Source organism: Leucoraja erinacea, chromosome 34, assembly GCF_028641065.1.
Source record: "Leucoraja erinacea ecotype New England chromosome 34, Leri_hhj_1, whole genome shotgun sequence".
Taxonomy (NCBI): domain Eukaryota; kingdom Metazoa; phylum Chordata; class Chondrichthyes; order Rajiformes; family Rajidae; genus Leucoraja; species Leucoraja erinaceus.
In genome coordinates this window covers 16813122-16832074 of record NC_073410.1, presented here as the reverse complement: position 1 = coordinate 16832074, position 18953 = coordinate 16813122, and the positions used below count along the sequence as shown (strand labels likewise).

General features: G+C 47.4%; 1 protein-coding gene across 1 annotated transcript in view; it reads right to left on the bottom strand.

The window, feature by feature from the left end:
- LOC129713054 (annexin A7-like) overlaps positions 1-18953 on the bottom strand; it is a 60548-nt gene that overhangs the window by 31375 nt on the left and 10220 nt on the right. The window contains exons 2-5 of the mRNA XM_055661933.1: positions 6600-6696; positions 4656-5253; positions 1552-1665; positions 397-425 (exon numbers count right to left, since the gene is read on the bottom strand). Coding sequence (XP_055517908.1) covers positions 397-425; positions 1552-1665; positions 4656-5253; positions 6600-6644 — 786 coding nt within the window. The 5' untranslated portion in view covers positions 6645-6696. The remainder of the gene's footprint in view (positions 1-396; positions 426-1551; positions 1666-4655; positions 5254-6599; positions 6697-18953) is intronic.

Genomic DNA, 18953 nt, shown 5'->3' with positions numbered 1-18953 from the left:
CACCCGGGGAAAACCCACGCAGGTCACGGGGAGAACGTACAAACTCCATACAGACAGCACGCGTGGTCAGGATGGAACCCGGGTCTCTGGCGCTGTGAGGCAGCAACTCTACCGCTGAACCACCGTGCCGCCCGTTACGTTTTACTTGCAGCCGTTGGTTTTAAGCTCCACTAATTAACAATGGTTCACCATGACAGTGACTGCAATGGAAGGATTTCTATTGAGTAGAACTGGGGACAGCTCCAGAGATGAGGCCTGACCCGCTGAAGTTACTCCAGCGTTTTGTGCCTGCCTTCTTTTGAGGATGTAACATGGTGGTTTAGATTCAATGCCCCATTAATATACAACACAAAGGTAGTCCAGTGATACTGGGCTGTGGGCAATTCCGACACATACCTGGGAAGCTGGGGCAGATCCATATCCACCTGGAACAGAATACAAGAGAGATATTAAACCTGCATAGGACGACAATAGATAATAGACAATAGACAATAGGTGCAGGAGGCCATTCGGCCCTTCGAGCCAGCACTGCCATTCACAGTGATCATGGCTGATCATCCACAATCAGTACCTCGTTCCTGCCCTCCCCATATCCCCTGACCGTTATCTTTAAGAACTCTAACTAACTCTCTCTTTAAAGCATCCAGAGAATTTGCCTCCACTGCCTTCCAAGGCAATGAATTCCACAAATTCACAACTCTGGGTGAAAATGTTTTTCCTCATCTCAGTCTGAATGGCCTACCCCTTATTCTTAAACAGTGGCTCCTGGTTCTGGATTCTCCCAACTTCGGGAACATGTTTCCTGCCTCTAGTGTGTCCAATCCTTTAGTAATCTTATATGTTTCAATAAGATTCCCTCTCATCCTTCGAAGTTCCAGTCGCTCCATTCTTTCAACATATGACAGTCCTGCCATTCCAAGATTTAACCTGGTAAACCTACGCTGCACTCCCTCAATAGCAAGAATGTCCTTCCTCAAATTTGGAGACCAAGACTGCACACAATACTCCAGGTGTGGTCTCACTAGGGGCATAAGGAAGAAGTTAAAAGTGATATCAAATGAGTGGATGACTGGGGGTTGAGCGGGCGAGATAATAGTAGATGGAGGGGGAAGAGTCGGACTACATGGGATATCAACGTATTGGTGAATATGTGAGAGGGGACTGGGTAACATTAAGGATGAATAAAGGGAGCTGTTAACAGGAGAAATAGGATCATGCAACATCCTGGAGAACATGGACAGGTGACGTTTCAGATCTACACCCTTCTTCAGCATCTGCAGTTCCTTCCTACACTTTCTTTAAGTGTTAGTTTGTATAAAACCTCTTAGGCCAATCGGCTGCTGCATTGTCTGGATTAGACGTACTGTTCATAGAGTGATACAGTGTGGAAACAGGCCCTTCGGCCCAACTTGCCCACACCGGCCAACATGTCCCAGCTACACTAGTCCCACCTGCCCGCGCTTGGTCCATATCCCTCCAAACCTGTACTATCCATGTACCTGTCTAACTGTTGGGATAGTCCCAACGTCAACTACTCTTTGATCACTGTACCTGAGGTCGGGACTCCACCGCCGTAGCTTTGACCAGGCGGCTGAGGGGGTCCACCGTAACCAGGAGTCCCGTAGCCAGGAACACCGCCCGGGGCCGGAGCAGTACCGCCTTGACCTACGAGGGAGAGAAAGAGTCAGTTGTGTACTCCACCACCCTCGTCACGACATCCATTCATAACCAGCACAAGGTAGACACAAAATGCTGCAGTAACTCAGTGGTACAGGCAGCAGAGGCTCGATGCGAAACATCACCCATTCCTTCTCTCCAGAGATGCTGCCTGGAGTAACTCCAGTATTTTGTGTCTGTATTCAGCTTTAACATTCACATCATTTCTTGCCTCATTCTTAAATAAACTAGTTAATCTGGGCCCGGAGTTACAGTCTGCTTCCTGAGACTTGTCTTCACTATATGGCGATGCAGATTAAATTGAACCTTCTGGTGATTTTTCAGCTCCCCGAGAATTCAATTACTGCCAATAATTTCCCCACAAGAATCAAATACAAATCTGCGGCGGGAGAGTTGCTGCCTTACAGCGCCAGAGATCTGGGTTTGATCCTGACTACGGGTGCTGTCTGTACAGAGTTTGTAACGGCGTGAGTTGTTTTCTCCGGGTGCTCCGGTTTCCTCCCATTCTCCAGAGACGTACAGGTTTGTAGGTTAATTGCCTTTGATGTAAATTGTCCCGAGTGTGTAGGATAGGGCAGTGTACAGGGACCGCTGGTCGGCCCGGACTCGGTGGGCTGAAGGGCCTGTTTCCGCACTGTATCTCTAAACTAAACGCTCTCACCATGTCTTCACTTAAACAAGCAGACACACTGTCTCCCAGCGCATACACACACAATTCCTCAGCACACACCTTTCCCCAATGTAAAACCACAGGTAACACATGTATACCACAGTCCATCACACAGAGCGGACTCCCCACCATCGATTCCATCTACACTTCACTCTGCCTCAGGAGAGAAGCCAAGATAACCAAAGTGCTTTCCAACCCTGGTCATTCCTTCTTCTCCCCGCTCCCATCTGGCACAAGGTACAGAAGCTCGAAAGGGCACATCACACACTCAGGAATAGCTTCTTCCTCTCTCTTATCAGGCTTATGATCGGTTCTTCCACAAGCAAGGGTACTGTCCTATTCACCTCTACCCCATTGCGGACATTGGACAGTCTCTGGAAATATGCAATTCCTTCCATTGCTATGCCATTGCTACTCTATCTCCCCCTGAAGCCTAAAAACTAATCAAATCTGCCTAACCTTATCCACCGATTCAAGGATATAAAGTGTTGGATGGCCCAGAACTTCCTCCTACTAAACGAGAGTGAGTCTGAGGTCATCCTTCTCGGTCCCTCGGACTCAATCAAAACGATAGCAGGCAGCCTTGGAAGCCTTACCCCACTACTCAAACCTCAGGTCAAAAACCTTGGCGTGATATTTGACCCAGCATTGAAATTTGACAAACAAGTCAATGTCGTGGTAAAAGCTAGCTTCTTCCAGCTTCGGACGATCGCTAAAATAGAACAATCCCTCCAGTTTGATGACCTCAAAAAGATCATCCACAGATTTATCTCCTCCTGCCTCGATTACTGCAACTCCCTTTATGCTGGCATCAGCCAATCTTCCCTGTCCCGCCTGCAATTGGTCCAAAACGCCGCAGCGAGACTCCTGACGGGCACCCGAAAAAGGGACCCACATCACCCCGATTCTGGCCTCTCTCCACTGGCTCCCTGTGCAGTTCTGAATAAATTTCAAGATCCTTCTTTATGTTTACAAAGCCTTTAACGGGCTTGCCCCCACCTACATCAAAAGTCAGCTTACCCACCACACCACCACCAGGTCCCTCAGATCGGCCGACTTGGGGTTAGTGAACATCCCGCGCGCGGTCTAGGCATAAGCTCAGGGGTGACCGCACCTTTGCGGTTGCAGTTCCTAGACTGTGGAACAGCATCCCTCTTCCCATCAGAACTGCCCCCTCCATCGACTCTTTTAAGTCGAGACTTAAAACTCATCTTTACTCTCAAGCCTTTCTTGACGTCCTTTGAGGGAGGGCTACATGTATGTATTTATGTATGTACTTAATCTATGAACCAACGTTGTATAACATTAGTAAATAGAAACATAGAAAATAGGTGCAGGAGTAGGCCATTCGGCCCTTCGAGCTTGCACCGACATTCAATATGATCATGGCTGATCATCCAACTTAGTATCCTGTACCTGCCTTCTCTCCATACCCCCTGATCCCTTTAGCCACAAGGGCCACATCTAACTCACTCTTAAATATAGCCAATGAACTGGCCTCAACTACCTTCCGTGGCAGAGAATTCCAGAGATTCACCACTCTCCGTGTAAAAAATGTTTTTCTCATCTCGGTCCTAAAAGATTTCCCCCTTATCCTTAAACTGTGACCCCTTGTTCTGGACTTCCCCAACATCGGGAACAATCTTCCTGCATCTAGCCTGTCCAACCCCTTAAGCATTTTGTAAGTTTCTATAAGATCTCCCTCAATCTTCTATCCTCCACCAATATAAAGCACTTTGGTCAACAAGAGTTGTTTTTTAAAATGTGCTCTAGAAATAAAAGTGACTTGACTTGATAATGCGTGACAATGCTGGGAACTATATTGTATACTCTGTACATTCACCTTTGCTGCTTTACCTGTATTCATGTATAGCAATGATTTGTATTCATGTATAACAATATCTGATTTTCACTGGATAGCATGCAAAACAAATCTTTTCACTGTACCTCGGTACAGGTGTCAAAAAAAACTAAAACTACCTGGAGTCATTCATCCATTCTCTCAACGTTGACAAACTCACATACATGTGGAACACGTGATTGTCACATGTGACGCGGCACGGTGAAGTTCTTTGCTTGCGTACCCACGGTGTGTAAATAGTCGCCACATACAGCGCTGACAAAGCTACACACGTGCATGCGCAGGTTAATAAATGTTATGTCAGTGAATGGAAGAATCAAGATATTCGATTTGTACATTATAGGATTCCAGGCTGTTTTCAGAGGCTATTTGAATAGAAACAAATACATTTGTGTACGGTACTGGAGTTTTTAATCTCAGTAAAATGTTGTTAATGTTGTAAGTTACCTGCAGGATAGGTGGGGTATCCAGTCCCACCAGCGCCGTATGCTGGCTGGTTACCTGGGGGTGTGGGGTATCCCCCTGAAGGTGCAGTTGGGTAGGTGCCCGGGGCCCCCTGTCCGGGCCAGCTTGGAGCCTGCGGGTACCCTCCAGCTTGTGCCTGTTGGTACCCCCCCGCTGGGGCCTGCGGGTACCCCCCAGCTTGTGGCTGTTGGTACCCCCCTGCTGGAGCCTGTGGATACCCCCCACCAGGGACTTGAGGGTAGTTCCCTCCCGGTGCATGGGGGTAGCTCCCTCCGGTCCCTGCCGGGTAGGCCGCACCACCTGCCGCTGGGTAGGCCCCACCTGCCACGCCAGGATAGGCCGCACCACCTGCCGCTGGGTAGGCCCCACCAGGCCCTTGAGGGTAGGCCGCACCACCTGCCGCTGGGTAGGCCCCACCAGGCCCTTGAGGGTAGGCCGCACCACCTGCCGCTGGGTAGGCCCCGCCAGGCCCTTGAGGGTAGGCCACACCGCCAGCACTACCAGGATAGGCCCCGCCAGGAGCACCAGGGTATGGGTACTGCCCTCCAGCTTGGGGATACGCAGGCTGCCCGTCTGTTTGCTGAAACACAAAGAAAATAGGGGGTAAAAAAAAGCCTTAATCAGAATTGAACCAAAACGCACTCTTTCCAATCCACACCATGTTCTGGGCATAGACATAACTTTTTAAACTAACACCATAGGGCCCGAGCTATGGGGAGTGGTTGAGCAGGGTAGGACTCTAATCCACGCAGGAGGATGAGGAGTGATCTTATAGAGGTGTACAAATCCATGAGAGGAACACATCAGGTAAAAGCCCAGAGTAGAAGAATGTTGAACCAGATGACATAGGTTTAAGGTGTGGGGCGGAAAGATTTAACTGGGAACCTGAGGAGTAATTATTTCACACTAAGGGTGGTGGGTGTATGGAACGCGCTGTTGGAGGAGGTAGTTGAGGCAGGGACTATCACAACATCGGCTATAAGCCAGCTAGCCACATCACAGTAACACGGATGACTGGGTGATCGATGGTTAGTTTGGACTCGGAGGGCCGAAAGGCTTGGTTCCAAGATGTATCTCAAAAACAAAAACTAATGCAGGAAAAGATGGAAGAAAACATATTTGATTATGTCACAGGCTACAGAATCAAACATCATTCGATGCCGGGATTAATTCCAGCAATCAGTGATAAAAGCTTTGTGTCGCAGCGGTAGAGTTGCAGCCAGAGACGCGGGTTCGATCCCGACTATGTACGTTGTTCCTGTGACAACGTTTGTTTTGTGCGGCTTCTCCGGTTTCCTCCCACATCCCAAAGATTTGCAGGTTTGTAGGTTAATTGACTGCAGTAAAATTGTAAGTTGTCCCTGGGATAGTGCTAGTGTACGGGGTGATCGCTGGTTGGCGCGGATTCTGTGGGAGGAAGGGCCTGTTTTGGCGCTGTCTCTCTAAACTAAACTAAAGTCCGTTAAAACAAGGGCTTACTGTATTTATCCCAGCCCCCTGTCAAGGCCACACGGAAACAGCCCCACCCACATCTACTAGCCGCAAGTTCCAACCAAACACTGCATTATTGCACTGTTAAAGGGCCTGTCCCACTTGGCATTTTTTCGGCGACTTCCGGCGTATTAGGGTCGCCGAACGTTTTTGAACATTTCAAAATCCAGCGGCGACAAAAAAAATGTTGCGACACTTGAGGAAACACCGCGCGTCAATGCGTCATCGCGCCGCGACTTTTTCGGTGATCTGATACATCAGTCAATGATGCCGACAGTGGCCAAAAAAAATCGCCAAGTGGGACAGGCCCTTAACTCTCATCCCTTTTATTTAGCTCCGTGACCACACCGCCAGACGGCTCTCTTCCCACTGCGTCTAATGTATTAAAGATAGTATTGTGTTTTAACTGATGGGAAAACTAATAACATTACTTACAGGATAGGCTGGGTAGCCGGTCGAGGGGTAGCCAGGGTACGACATTCTGGATGGTTAGACAAAAATCCAAAGATGTTCAGTGAATATTCTGCAGCTTCTGAAAGTACAAACAGGAGTTGGTCACTTAGACTCACCACAACAACCTAGATTCACAATAGACAATAAACAATTGAGGGCTACATGTATATATGTATGTAGTTTGTTTGGTTGTGATATTCTTATAACAAATGTAAAGCATTTTGGCCAACGAGAGTTGTTTTTTAAATGTGCTAAATAAATAAATGTGACTTGACTTGACAATAGGTACAGGAGTAGGCCATTTGGCCCTTCGAGCCAGCACTGCCATTCAATGTGATCATGGCTGATCATCCCAAATCAGTGCCCTGTTCCAGCCTTCTCCCCATATCCCCCGACTCCGCTACTTTTAAGAGCCCTATCTAGCTCTCTCTTGAAAGCATCCAGAGAACCTGCCTCTGAGGCAGAGAATTCCACAGACTCACCACTCTCTGTGAGAAAAAGTGTTTCCTCGTCTCCGTTCTAAATGGCTTACTCCTTATTCTTAAACTGTGGCCCCTGGTTCTGGACTCCCCCAACATCGGGAACATGTTTCCTGCCTCTAGTGTGTCCAAGCCCTTAACAATCTTATATGTTTCAAGTAGTACCATCAATTCACGTAGTACCATCAATACCTTTTACACCAATTTGCACAGTAAAACATTCTCAGCTGCTTTTTTGGAATTTCATCAAAGATTTAACATCAAAGATTTCATAATGGCCATAGAGCTGAAAAGTTATCAATTTTTCTCTGCGTTTTTTAATTTCTGTTCAAGATTTAATATTGTACCATACGGCAGGTAACACAAAGCTTATTTTTGTTTAGAGGTACAGCATGACCATCGATCACCCGTTCACACTGGTTCTATGTTATCCCACTTTCCCATCCACTCCCTGCACACAGAAGCCAATTAACCTACAAAACCCACACGATGTGAGAGGAAACCGGAGCAGCTGGAGGAAACCCACGCGGTCACAGGGAGAGCACGCAAACTCCACAGAGGCAGCATCCGAGGTCAGGATCGAACCGGGGTCTCTAGTGCTGTGAGGCAGCTGCTCTACCCGCTGTGCCACTGTGCCACCCTAAGCAGCATCGTAAATGAGGAGAAGGATGTGGAAAGTCAATGAAGTTTAAGGAAGTAATTTGAGAGTTTAAGGGCAGCAGCAACAGACGAGTGACGTGATATTAATGCAGCCTGTATACCTCTGATGGTTGTAGACCTGGAACTTCTACATTTGGGGAAAAAGCAGAAAACCATGTAGAGTTCTGAAGATAAGAATGCAAATTCTAAAAATCAGGTTATTACTCAACCAGGAACAGAAAGAAGGAGCGATGAGTGGACAAGGTGCAGGAGCAGCATTTGTAAGTTTACAACGAGTAGAAATGATTAGGGCAGAGCTGGAATATCTGAACCGTCCTCTCACTAAGGCCCTCACCTCCCATCTACCCCACTGGAGACTATCGAACTAACTTTAATCGGAATTAACCTTGCGCTAAACATTAGATTCTGCACTAGACCCAGATTCAGGGACAGTTTCTTCCCAGTTGTTATCAGGCAACTGAACCATCCCATCACCAACTAGAGACTGGTCCTAAACTTCCATCGACCTCTTTGGAGATCCTCGGACTATACCTTGCACTAAACGTTATCCCCTTTATCCTGTATCTGTACGCTGTAGACGGTTTGACTATAATCATGTATGGTCTTTCCATTGACTAGTTAGCACACAACACAAAAGCTTTTCATTGTATCTCGGTACACCTGACAATAAACTAAATGAGTCTGGAAATAAAAAAGGCATGGAGGATGGTATCAGCAAAATACTAGGCATGTAGTCCTGCAGCTGAGTACCAACATGGCTGCTCAAAATCAAAAAAGTAGACTAAAGGAGAGATAGGAACCTTGCTTGTAAGTAGGATACATAGGGTTTTATCCTACTTACTCCGGTTCTGAAAGGCTCCACTCTTTCCATATCTGCACTAAGATGCTACAGATGTTCTATCAATCGGTGGTGGCCAGTGCCATCTTGTTCGCTGCCGTGTGCAGGGGCAGCAGGGCGAAGGCCGTGGATACCAACAGAATTAACAAGCTCGTCAGGAAGGCTGGCTCCATCCTGGGGGCGGAGTTGGAGTTGGATTCATGGGAGGTTGGTCTTGGAGGGGAGGATGCCCCTCAAACTGCGGAGCATCCTGGACAATACAGCTCACCCCCTCCCGTGACACACTGGTCAACCTGAGGAGCACCTTCAGCAACAGACTGGTTCCACCAAGATGCAGCACAGAACGCCACAGGAGATCCTTCTTCCCTGTGGCTATCAAACTGTACAACTCCTCCCCCTTCTGTCGTGGGGCAGACTGAGACTGACTCCCCCTCCCCCCGCCCCACCCAATCTTTGCACACCCCCAATCCTGGACTTTCTACACATCACTATAATTTGAGGTTTCATGTATCTTGTTGTGTTTTATGACTGTTGGCGGTCCAAGTTCCCTCCTGGGAATAAATAAAGTTCCATCGTATCATATCGTATCGTATCGCTGTGGTAGTTTTCCAGACTGGAGGTCTTGGTTTCGCTGAAAGCTTGCTCTCTGTCTGCCATGAACCGGTTGCCAACCATTCTCCTTCCCATTCCCATTCACACACTGACCTTTCTGTCCTGGACCCCCTCCATTGCCAGAGTCATGCAAACTGGTGTAACAGCACATCATATGCCGCTTGGGCAGCTTACGACCCAATGGTATGTACGTTGAATTCTCCAATTTTAAGTAACCTTTAACTAACCACCACGGCTTTTCTCCCCCCACACACTCACCCTCTCTTCTCTGCCACTTCTCTCCACCAGCCCCATCTGGACTCCACCTATTTCTTCCATCCACCCTACCCTGTGACTCTCCAAACCTATCTCACACCTACTGTTCTTAACTCTGACCTTTGTTTAGTTTACTTGAGTTTAGTTTGGAGATACTGCACGGAAAAAGGCCCTTTGGCCCACCGGGTCCACGCCGACCAGCGATCCCCGCACATTAACACCATCCTACACTATCCTGCACACACTGGGGACAATTTCTTTTTCACATTTACCAGGCCAATTAACCTACAAACCTGCACGTCTTTGGAGTGTGGGAGGAAACCGAAGATCTCGGAGAAAACCCACGCAGGTCGCGGGGAGAACGAGCAAACTCCGTCTAGACAGCACCCTGTAGTCGGGATCGAACCTGGGTCTCTGGCGCGGCATTCGCTGTGAGGCAGCAACTCTACCGCTGCACCATCATGACCAAGGAACCAATTGTTGCAACCAAGGAACAATCTGCTGGAGGAGGCAGTTGTGGCAGGTACTTTGTTGCCTCCCAACAGTTATGTCAACATTATCAGCCATGTTTTAGAAACATAGAAACTAGGTGCAGGAGGAGGCCATTCGGCCCTTTGAGCCAGTACTGCCATTCATTGTGATCATGGCTGATTGTCCCCTATCAATAACCCGTGCCTGCCTTCTCCCCATATCCCTTGACTCCACTAGCCCCTAGAGCTCTATCTAACTATCTCTTAAATCCATCCAGTGACTTGGCCTCCACTGCCCTCTGTGGCAGGGAATTCCATAAATTCACAACTCTCTGGGTGAAAAAGATCAGTCTTAAATGACCTTCCCTTTATTCTAAGACTCTGGCCCCTGGTTCTGGACTCGCCCAACATTGGGAACATTTTTCCTGCATCTAGCTTGTCCAGTCCTTTTATAATGTTATATGTTTCTATAAGATCCCCCTCACCCTTCTAAACTCCAGTGAATACAAGCCTAGTCTTTTCAATCTTTCCTCATACGACAGTCCCGCCATCCCAGGGATCAATCTCGTGAACCTATGCTGCACTGCTTCAATCACAAGGATGTCCTTCCTCAAATTAGGAGAGCAAAACTGTACACAATACTCCAGATGTGGTCTCACCAGAGCCCTATACAACTGCTTTTGTCCTGCCTCTCCCCTTTTCAAGCTTTCTTCCCCCCCCCCCCCCCCCCCCCCACCCTCACCCTCCCACACCTACAATCAGTCTGAAGAAGGGTCTCCATATAACCATATAACAATTACAGCATGGAAACAGGCCATCTCGGCCCTACAAGTCCGTGCCGAAGAAAAAAAAATTTCCCCTTAGTCCCACCTTCCTGCACTCATACCATAACCCTCCATTCCCTTCTCATCCATATGCCTATCCAATTTATTTTTAAATGATACCAATGAACCTGCCTCCACCACTTCCACTGGAAGCTCATTCCACACCGCTACCACTCTCTGAGTAAAGAAGTTCCCCCTCATATTACCCCTAAACGTCTGTCCCTTAATTCTGAAGTCATGTCCTCTTGTTTGAACCCATCTCAACCCGTAATATCACCTATCATGTTCTCCAGAATTTCCTTTTTCCATTTCGGTACATAGTACACAGTGGCACAGCGGTAGAGTTGCTGCCTCACAGCGGCAGAGATCCGGGTTCAATCCTGAAAACGGGTGCTGTCTGCACGGAGTTTGAACGTTCTTCATGTGACCTCGTGGGTTTTCTCTTGGTGCTCCGGTTTCCTCCCGCACTCCAGAGATGTACAGGTTTGTGGTTTAATTGGATTATGTAAATTTTCCAAATGGCCAAATTGACTCGATGGGCCGAAGGGCCTGTTTCCGCATCGTATCTCTAAACAATAAAACACTCTTGCCTCTCTTAAATACAACTGTGGACAGCACTGTAACTGGTGTTGGATAGTGTGTAGGATAGTGTTAATGTGTGGGGATCGCTGGTCGGCACAGACTTGATGGGCCGAAGGGCCTGTTTTCGCACTGTATCTCCAAACAATAAAACACTCTTGCCTCTCTTTTAAATACAACTGTGGGAAGCACAGTGACTGGTGGAGCAACTGGGTACAAAGTCAAGCTTACAGCTGGCAGAAGCTGGGAGAGGGAAGTGGCCTGAGGGAAAGGGAAGAAGATGAACTCTTCCTGCATTAACACACAATGGGTCGGAGACTGCACCTGCACACAAGTGAAACACATGCCACATAGAACCATAGAACTAACTATGTGGGGTAACAGGACTCGGTCACAGAGGAACGTGCAAACTCCATACAGGATCGAACTCGGCTCTCTGGCACTTTAAGGCGGTAGCAGCTCTACTGAGTCGCCCTATAGATTTGTGCCTTGTAGATGCTGGAATGGCCTTGCAGTGTCGGGAGCAGAGTCATTTACCAGGGGCATCAGGCCTCTGACCTGCTCTTGTACTCGGGCTCACATTCTCTAATGAAGCCCAAATTAGAAGTAACAGAACCAATCTGGCACTGTTGGTGAAATGTTGTGCATTGCTTCCATTACAAGGTTCATAATCACTTGATGTTTTCTTTAGAGATACAGCTGGAAACAGGCCCTCCCTCCGTACCAACCAACGATCATCTGTACAATAGTTCTATCCTACACACTAGGGAAAATCCACAGAATCCATTTAATCTACAAACCTGCACGTCTTTGGGATGCGGTAGAAGCCCATCCGGAGAAAACTCACCCGGCTACAGAGAGAACGTACAAACTCCGTACAGACAGCACCCGAGGTTGGGATCGAACCAGGGTCTCTGGCGCTGTAAGGCAGCAACTCTTCCGCTGCGCCACCGTGCTACACCAAATTTAATATAATCATCGATCGCTACATTGAAGAAACATTTGGACAGGTACATGGATAGGACAGGTTTAGAGGGGTGAGGGCCAAATGGGACTCGTGGGGTTGGGACATGATGGTGGGTGTGGGCAAGTTGGGCGGAAGGGCCTGTTTCCACGCTGTAATACTCTATGACTCTACGCTCTCCTCTGTCCACAGCCTGCCTTCTGGGGGCTTTGGGAATTTCTTCCCGTCCCCACGTTGAATGATACAGCGACAGAGCCGGCACGGTGGTGAACGGTAGAGTTTCTGCCTCACAGCGCCAGAGACCGGGGTCAACGGTAGAGTTGCTGCCTCACAGCGCCAGAGACCGGGGTTCCATCCTGACCATGGATGCTTGTCTATACGGAGTTTGTACGTTCACCCCGTGACCGCGTGGGTTTTTCTCGGTGCTCCAGTTTCGTCCCACACTCCAAAGAAGTACAGGTTTGTAGGTTAATTGCCTTTTGTAAATTATCCCTATTGTGTAGGATAGTGTTAGTGTACCTAGTGTGTAGGATAGTGTTAGTGTCCCTAGTGTGTAGGATAGTGTTAGTGTCCCTAGTGTGTAGGATAGTGTTAGTGTCTCTAGTGTGAAGGATAGTGTTAGTGTACCTAGTGTGTAGGATAGTGTTAGTGTCCCTAGTGTGTAGGATAGTGTTAGTGTCCCTAGTGTGTAGGATAGTGTTAGTGTCTCTAGTGTGTAGGATAGTGTTAGTGTCCCTAGTGTGTAGGATAGTGTTAGTGTCTCTAGTGTGTAGGACAGTGTTAGTGTCTCTAGTGTGTAGGATAGTGTTAGTGTCCCTAGTGTGTAGGATAGTGTTAGTGTCCCTAGTGTGTAGGATAGTGTTAGTGTCTCTAGTGTGTAGGATAGTGTTAGTGTCCCTATTGTGTAGGATAGTGTTAGTGTCTCTAGTGTGTAGGATAGTGTTAGTGTCCCTAGTGTGTAGGATAGTGTTAGTGTCCCTAGTGTGTAGGATAGTGTTAGTGTCCCTATTGTGTAGGATACTGTTAGTGTCTCTAGTGTGTAGGATAGTGTTAGTGTCCCTATTGTGTAGGATAGTGTTAGTGTCCCTAGTGTGTAGGATAGTGTTAGTGTTTCTAGTGTGTAGGATAGTGTTAGTGTCCCTAGTGTGTAGGATAGTGTTAGTGTCTCTAGTGTGTAGGATAGTGTTAGTGTCTCTAGTGTGTAGGATAGTGTTAGTGTCTCTAGTGTGTAGGATAGTGTTAGTGTCCCTAGTGTGTAGGATAGTGTTAGTGTCCCTAGTGTGTAGGATAGTGTTAGTGTCTCTAGTGTGTAGGATAGTGTTAGTGTCCCTAGTGTGTAGGATAGTGTTAGTGTCCCTAGTGTGTAGGATAGTGTTAGTGTCCCTAGTGTGTAGGATAGTGTTAGTGTCCCTATTGTGTAGGATAGTGTTAGTGTCCCTAGTGTGTAGGATAGTGTTAGTGTCTCTAGTGTGTAGGATAGTGTTAGTGTCCCTAGTGTGTAGGATAGTGTTAGTGTCCCTAGTGTGTAGGATAGTGTTAGTGTATCTAGTGTGTAGGATAGTGTTAGTGTCCCTAGTGTGTAGGATAGTGTTAGTGCTAGTCGGCGTGGACGCGGTGGGCCGAACGGCCTGTTTCTACACTGTATCTCTAAACTAAACTTGCCTTCTCTAAATAAAAATGGCATTATTTTGTCTTTATTCTAGGAAACCTCTTGTTTGTGTGCAATATTAAATTTCCCGTAAACATTTATGCTATAAGGAGGATATTGTCTCCATATTATTGGCGTTTGACATTCCTGCTCTCCTCCCCTGCACTTACTCCTCAGCTTTGAGAAGGGGGAGTATAAAAAAATGACAATAGGATGGGGCAGAGTCAATAGATATTTATGACAGGGAAATCATATTGGATATATCTGTTTGAGGTTTAGGGGCTCTAATCAGCAAGACAGATAAAGACAGTGGCCATGGTGTACTTAAACTTTCAGAAGGCCTTCGATAAGATGCTACATAAGGTATTATGAAACAAAAACAGAGCACATGGGATTGGGCCTTATATACTGGATTGAAGATCAGTTAACAGGTTCGATCCTGACCTCTGGTGCTGTCTGTACGGAGTTTGCACGTTCTCCTTGTGACCACGAGGGTTTCCTCCCACATTCCAAAGGCGTGTGGGTTTGTACATTAATTGGCTTCGGTAAATTGTCCTTAGTGTGTAGGATAGCGAAGTGGGATAACCTAGAACCAGTGTGAATGGGTGATCGATGGTTAGTGCGGACTCAGTGGGCCGAAGGGCCTGTTTCCACACTGTATCTCTGAGACTAAAGCCTGACCAATGTCGGCTACACCTTCTTTATCACTCTGTCTCCTAGTGATGCCACTCTCAGGGAGGGGTGGACTCTGTGTTTGGTCCCAGCTCCCACTCCAGCCTGACTTTAGCTGGGATTACATGCTCAACTCTCTGGAGAGGATTGGAATTGACAACTTCTTGAGTTGGAAGCAAAACTCTCCACAATTGCTGGCAATGCCTCCAAATAATTGTATGGGGGAAGGAACTGCAGATGTTGGTTTATGCTGAAGATAGACACAAAATGCTGGAGTAACGCTGCGGGTCAGGCATAATCAAGCAGAATAGGTGATGTTTCAGGTGTGGTCTTTTCTCGCCTATTTATTCCCCTCCCAACCCCACCTCTACTTTCAGTCTGAAGAAGGGTTCCTCCGATCCGAAACATGACCTATTCTTTTTCTCCAGAGATGCTGCCTGACCCACTGAATTGCACCAGTATTTTGTGTCCACCCTCCAAATTATAAGTAGATTCTTCCATTCTTAAGATGGACGTGCCACAATTACATAATAGCCACGTGGTTCAGCCTTGGAAATCACCACAGTGAAACTTGAAACCGGCTGAAGCTGTGTTTGCAACGGCAGCAGAGGGTGGGGCAGTCTATCAACACCCTGCCCAGCACACAATCCCAAGGTCCGAATCCAACTTGCATTAGTCAGAGTGCTGGAGTAACTCAGAGCAAAGATCTTATAGCAGAGGATCTTTGACACAGAGTGCTGGAATAACTCAGCGGGTCAGGCACCATCTCTGGAGAACATGGATGGGTGACTTTTCAGATCGAGACACTTCTTCAGATTGCTTCCTTCCTGCAGATCCCAACTAACATTAATCGGCTCGGGCTGCCTGTGAGGTTTAGTTTAGAGATACAGCGCAGAAACAGGCCCTCCCCCCCCGGCCCACTGAATCAGCGTAGACCAGCGATCCCCGCACACTAACACCATCCCATCCTACACACACACACTGGGGACAATTTACAATTTTATCAAAATCAATTAAACTACAAACCTGCACGTCCTTGCAGTGTGGGTGGAAACCACAGTAACTGGGTGAAACCCCAGGCACGTCACGGGGAGAACGTACAAACTCCTTACAGACAGCACCCGTAGTCAGGATCAAAATCAAGTTTCTGGCACTGTGAGGCAGCAGCTCTACCGCAGCATCACCGTGACACCCAGATTGTGAAATGCACCTCGACCTAGTTCTAGGTTGGTACAGCAGTCAATTTGAAATTGTTTACAGTTGATCTGAAAGGGTTGTGTAGGAAGGAACTGAAGGTGCTGCTTTAAACCAAATATATACTGGAGTAAATCAGCGGGACAGACAACATCTCTGGAGAGAAGGAATAGATGACGTTTGGGGTTGAGAACCTTCTTGATCTGAAGATTATTGGATTAGCAATATTAGTGTGTACACAACGGCGTTTCCAGGATACCACCACACTTCACATGATCACTGTGTCGAGGCAGAGTTGAGGCTGGCTGCTGGAAGCTTTATTTCCTGCAGCAACTGTACTCGTCGCATCGTCACAGTGCTGCTACTGCAAATGCTTCCTGTTAGGAAATAGTTCCATGGGTTTGGGCGTTTACATGGGTTGCACAGTGACGCAGCGGTAGAGTTGCTGCCTCCCACACTCCAAAGACAGACAGGTTTGTAGGTTAATTAGCTTCTGTAACGATTGCCTCTAATGTGTAGGGTAGTGCTAGCATACAGGGTGATCGCTGGTCGATGCGGACTCGGTGGGCCGAAGGGCCTGTTTCTGCGCTGTGTCTCTAAACTAAACGACTCCAATACCATGATCTCAGCTGACTTGCCCGGATGTTCCACTACAAAAAGACATCTAAAACTGTGCCCTCACATGTGTATGAGTAAGCAAACATACTTGCAGTGATAACAAGGAACTGTAGATGCTGGTTTATACCAAAGATAGACACAAAGTGCTGGAGAAACTCAGCGGGTCAGGCAGCATCTCTGGGGAACGTGGATAGGTGATGAAAGATAGACACAAAGTGCTGGAATAACACAGCAGGTCAGGCAGCACCTCCGGGGAACGTGCATTGGTGACTTTTCAGGTCGAGTGCCTTTTTCTGACAGTTTGATAAATAAAGTTTGATAAATTCAGATAGTTTGATACTTTCTGTAGATTGATAAATGTTCTTCTGTCAAAACTCCTCCCGTCCAAGCTTGATACAGGTAATTCTGCTCTAATGTGATGGTTACATTCCTAACGAACCTCTCATTATAGAACGTCACGATGCAGCAGATCAAGCTGTAGCTGACTTCAAAGCAAAGATTTTCACGATCGTGTTTGTGCCATAACTAACATAGCCTGGGTAAAACACATCAGTTTACAGATACAGCATCTAAATGTCCCTTCGAGTCCACACCGGTGGCCCATTCTATGTTATATTATCTCCTTTTCTCATCCACTCTCTTTCCACTAGGGACAATTTACAGAAGCCAATTAACCAACATTATATCAAATTCACATTACGAAAAGACACATTGAGTGATTAAGATACATTAAGAGTCCACGCCGACCATCGATCACTCGTTCCACACTAGTTCTACCCCACTTTCTCATCCACTAGGGGCAATTTACAGAGATCCAATTAACCTACAAACCCGCACGTGTTTGGGGTGTGAGAGGAAACGGAGCACCCGGAGGGAACCCATGCGGTCACAGGGAGAACATGCAAGCTCTACATAGACAGCACCTGAGTTCAGGATCGAAGCCCAGGTCTCTGGCGCTGTGTGGCAGCAGCTCTACCAGCTGCCCCACTGTGCAGCCATCATAGAAACATAGAAACATAGAAAACAGGTGCAGGAGTAGGCCATTCGGCCCTTCGAGCCTGCACCGCCATTCAATGTGATCATGGCTGATCATCCAACTCAGTATCCCGTACCTTCTTCTCTCCATACCCCCTGATCCCTTTAGCCACATGGGCCACATCTAACTCCCTCTTAAATATGGCCAATGAACTGGCCTCAACTACGTTCTGTGGCAGAGAGTTCCAGAGATTCACCACTCTCTGTGTGAAAAATGTTTTTCTCATCTCGGTCCTAAAGGATTTCCCCCTTATCCTTAAACTGTGACCCCTTGTCCTGGACTTCCCTAACATCGGGAACAATCTTCCTGCATCTAGCCTGTCCAACCCCTTAAGAATTGTGTATGTTTCTATAAGATCCCCCCTCAGAACTCCTAAATTCTAGCGAGTACAAGCCGGGTCTATCCAGTCTTTCTTCATATGAAAGTCCTGACATCCCAGGAATCAGTCTGGTGAACCTTCTCTGCACTCCCTCAATGGCAATAATGTCCTTCCTCAGATTTGGAGAGCAAAACTGTACGCAATTCTCCAGGTGTGGTCTCACCAAGACCCTTTACAACTGCAGTAGAACCTGCCTGCTCCTATACTCAAATCCTTTTGCTATGAATGCTAACATACCATTCGCTTTCTTGGAAATACCTGTACAGTGAACTCAGGATAATCCTACACCCTCCTTGGCCTTACATGGGCCTGATATAACAATACAGATGCAGCTTAATAGTAATAAGATTAATAAATATGCAACTTCTCAAGGCAGAATCACAATAAACCCTTGCAATAACAAGGGGAGGGGGGAGGAGATGGTGTCCACTATAAGAGTGAGGGGAGGATAAAGTTTAACCCAAGGCCGAGATGGAAGAAACACGGCGTTGGTGGTGGTTAAACTGGGGGGTATTCAGACCCCGGCCCCACACGCAGTGTGCCAGAGACGGGCCTGGTACCAACAGCTCAACCGGGAGTTGCTGTTGCATGGTGGTAACTGGCGGAAACGGTGGTGGGGTGGGGGCGTAGTGCTATAACGAAAATACGCTACATAGAGTGTGCAGAAAGGAACTGCAGATGCTAGTTTATAATGAGGATAAACACAAAGTGCTGGAGTAACTCAGCAGCATCTCCAGCATCCCTGCCAATAGGTACCGGCACCACCACTCTGTGTGTGGAAAACAAACCTGCCCCACACATCTCCCTCAAACTTTGCCCTTCTCACCTTGAAGCTATGCCCTGTAGAATTTGATATTTCAATCCTGCATAATACATTCTACCCAATCTATGCCTCTTATAACTTAAATGACCAGCCATGATCATATTGAATGGCGGTGCAGGCTCGAAGGGCCGAATGGCCTACTCCTGCACCTAATTTATATGTTTCTATACTTCTATCAGGTCTTCCGACGCTCCAAAGAAAACACTCCAAGTTTGTCCAAGCTCTCATTGTAACTAATGCCCTCTAATCCAGGCATCATTCTGATAAACCTCCTCTGCACCCTCT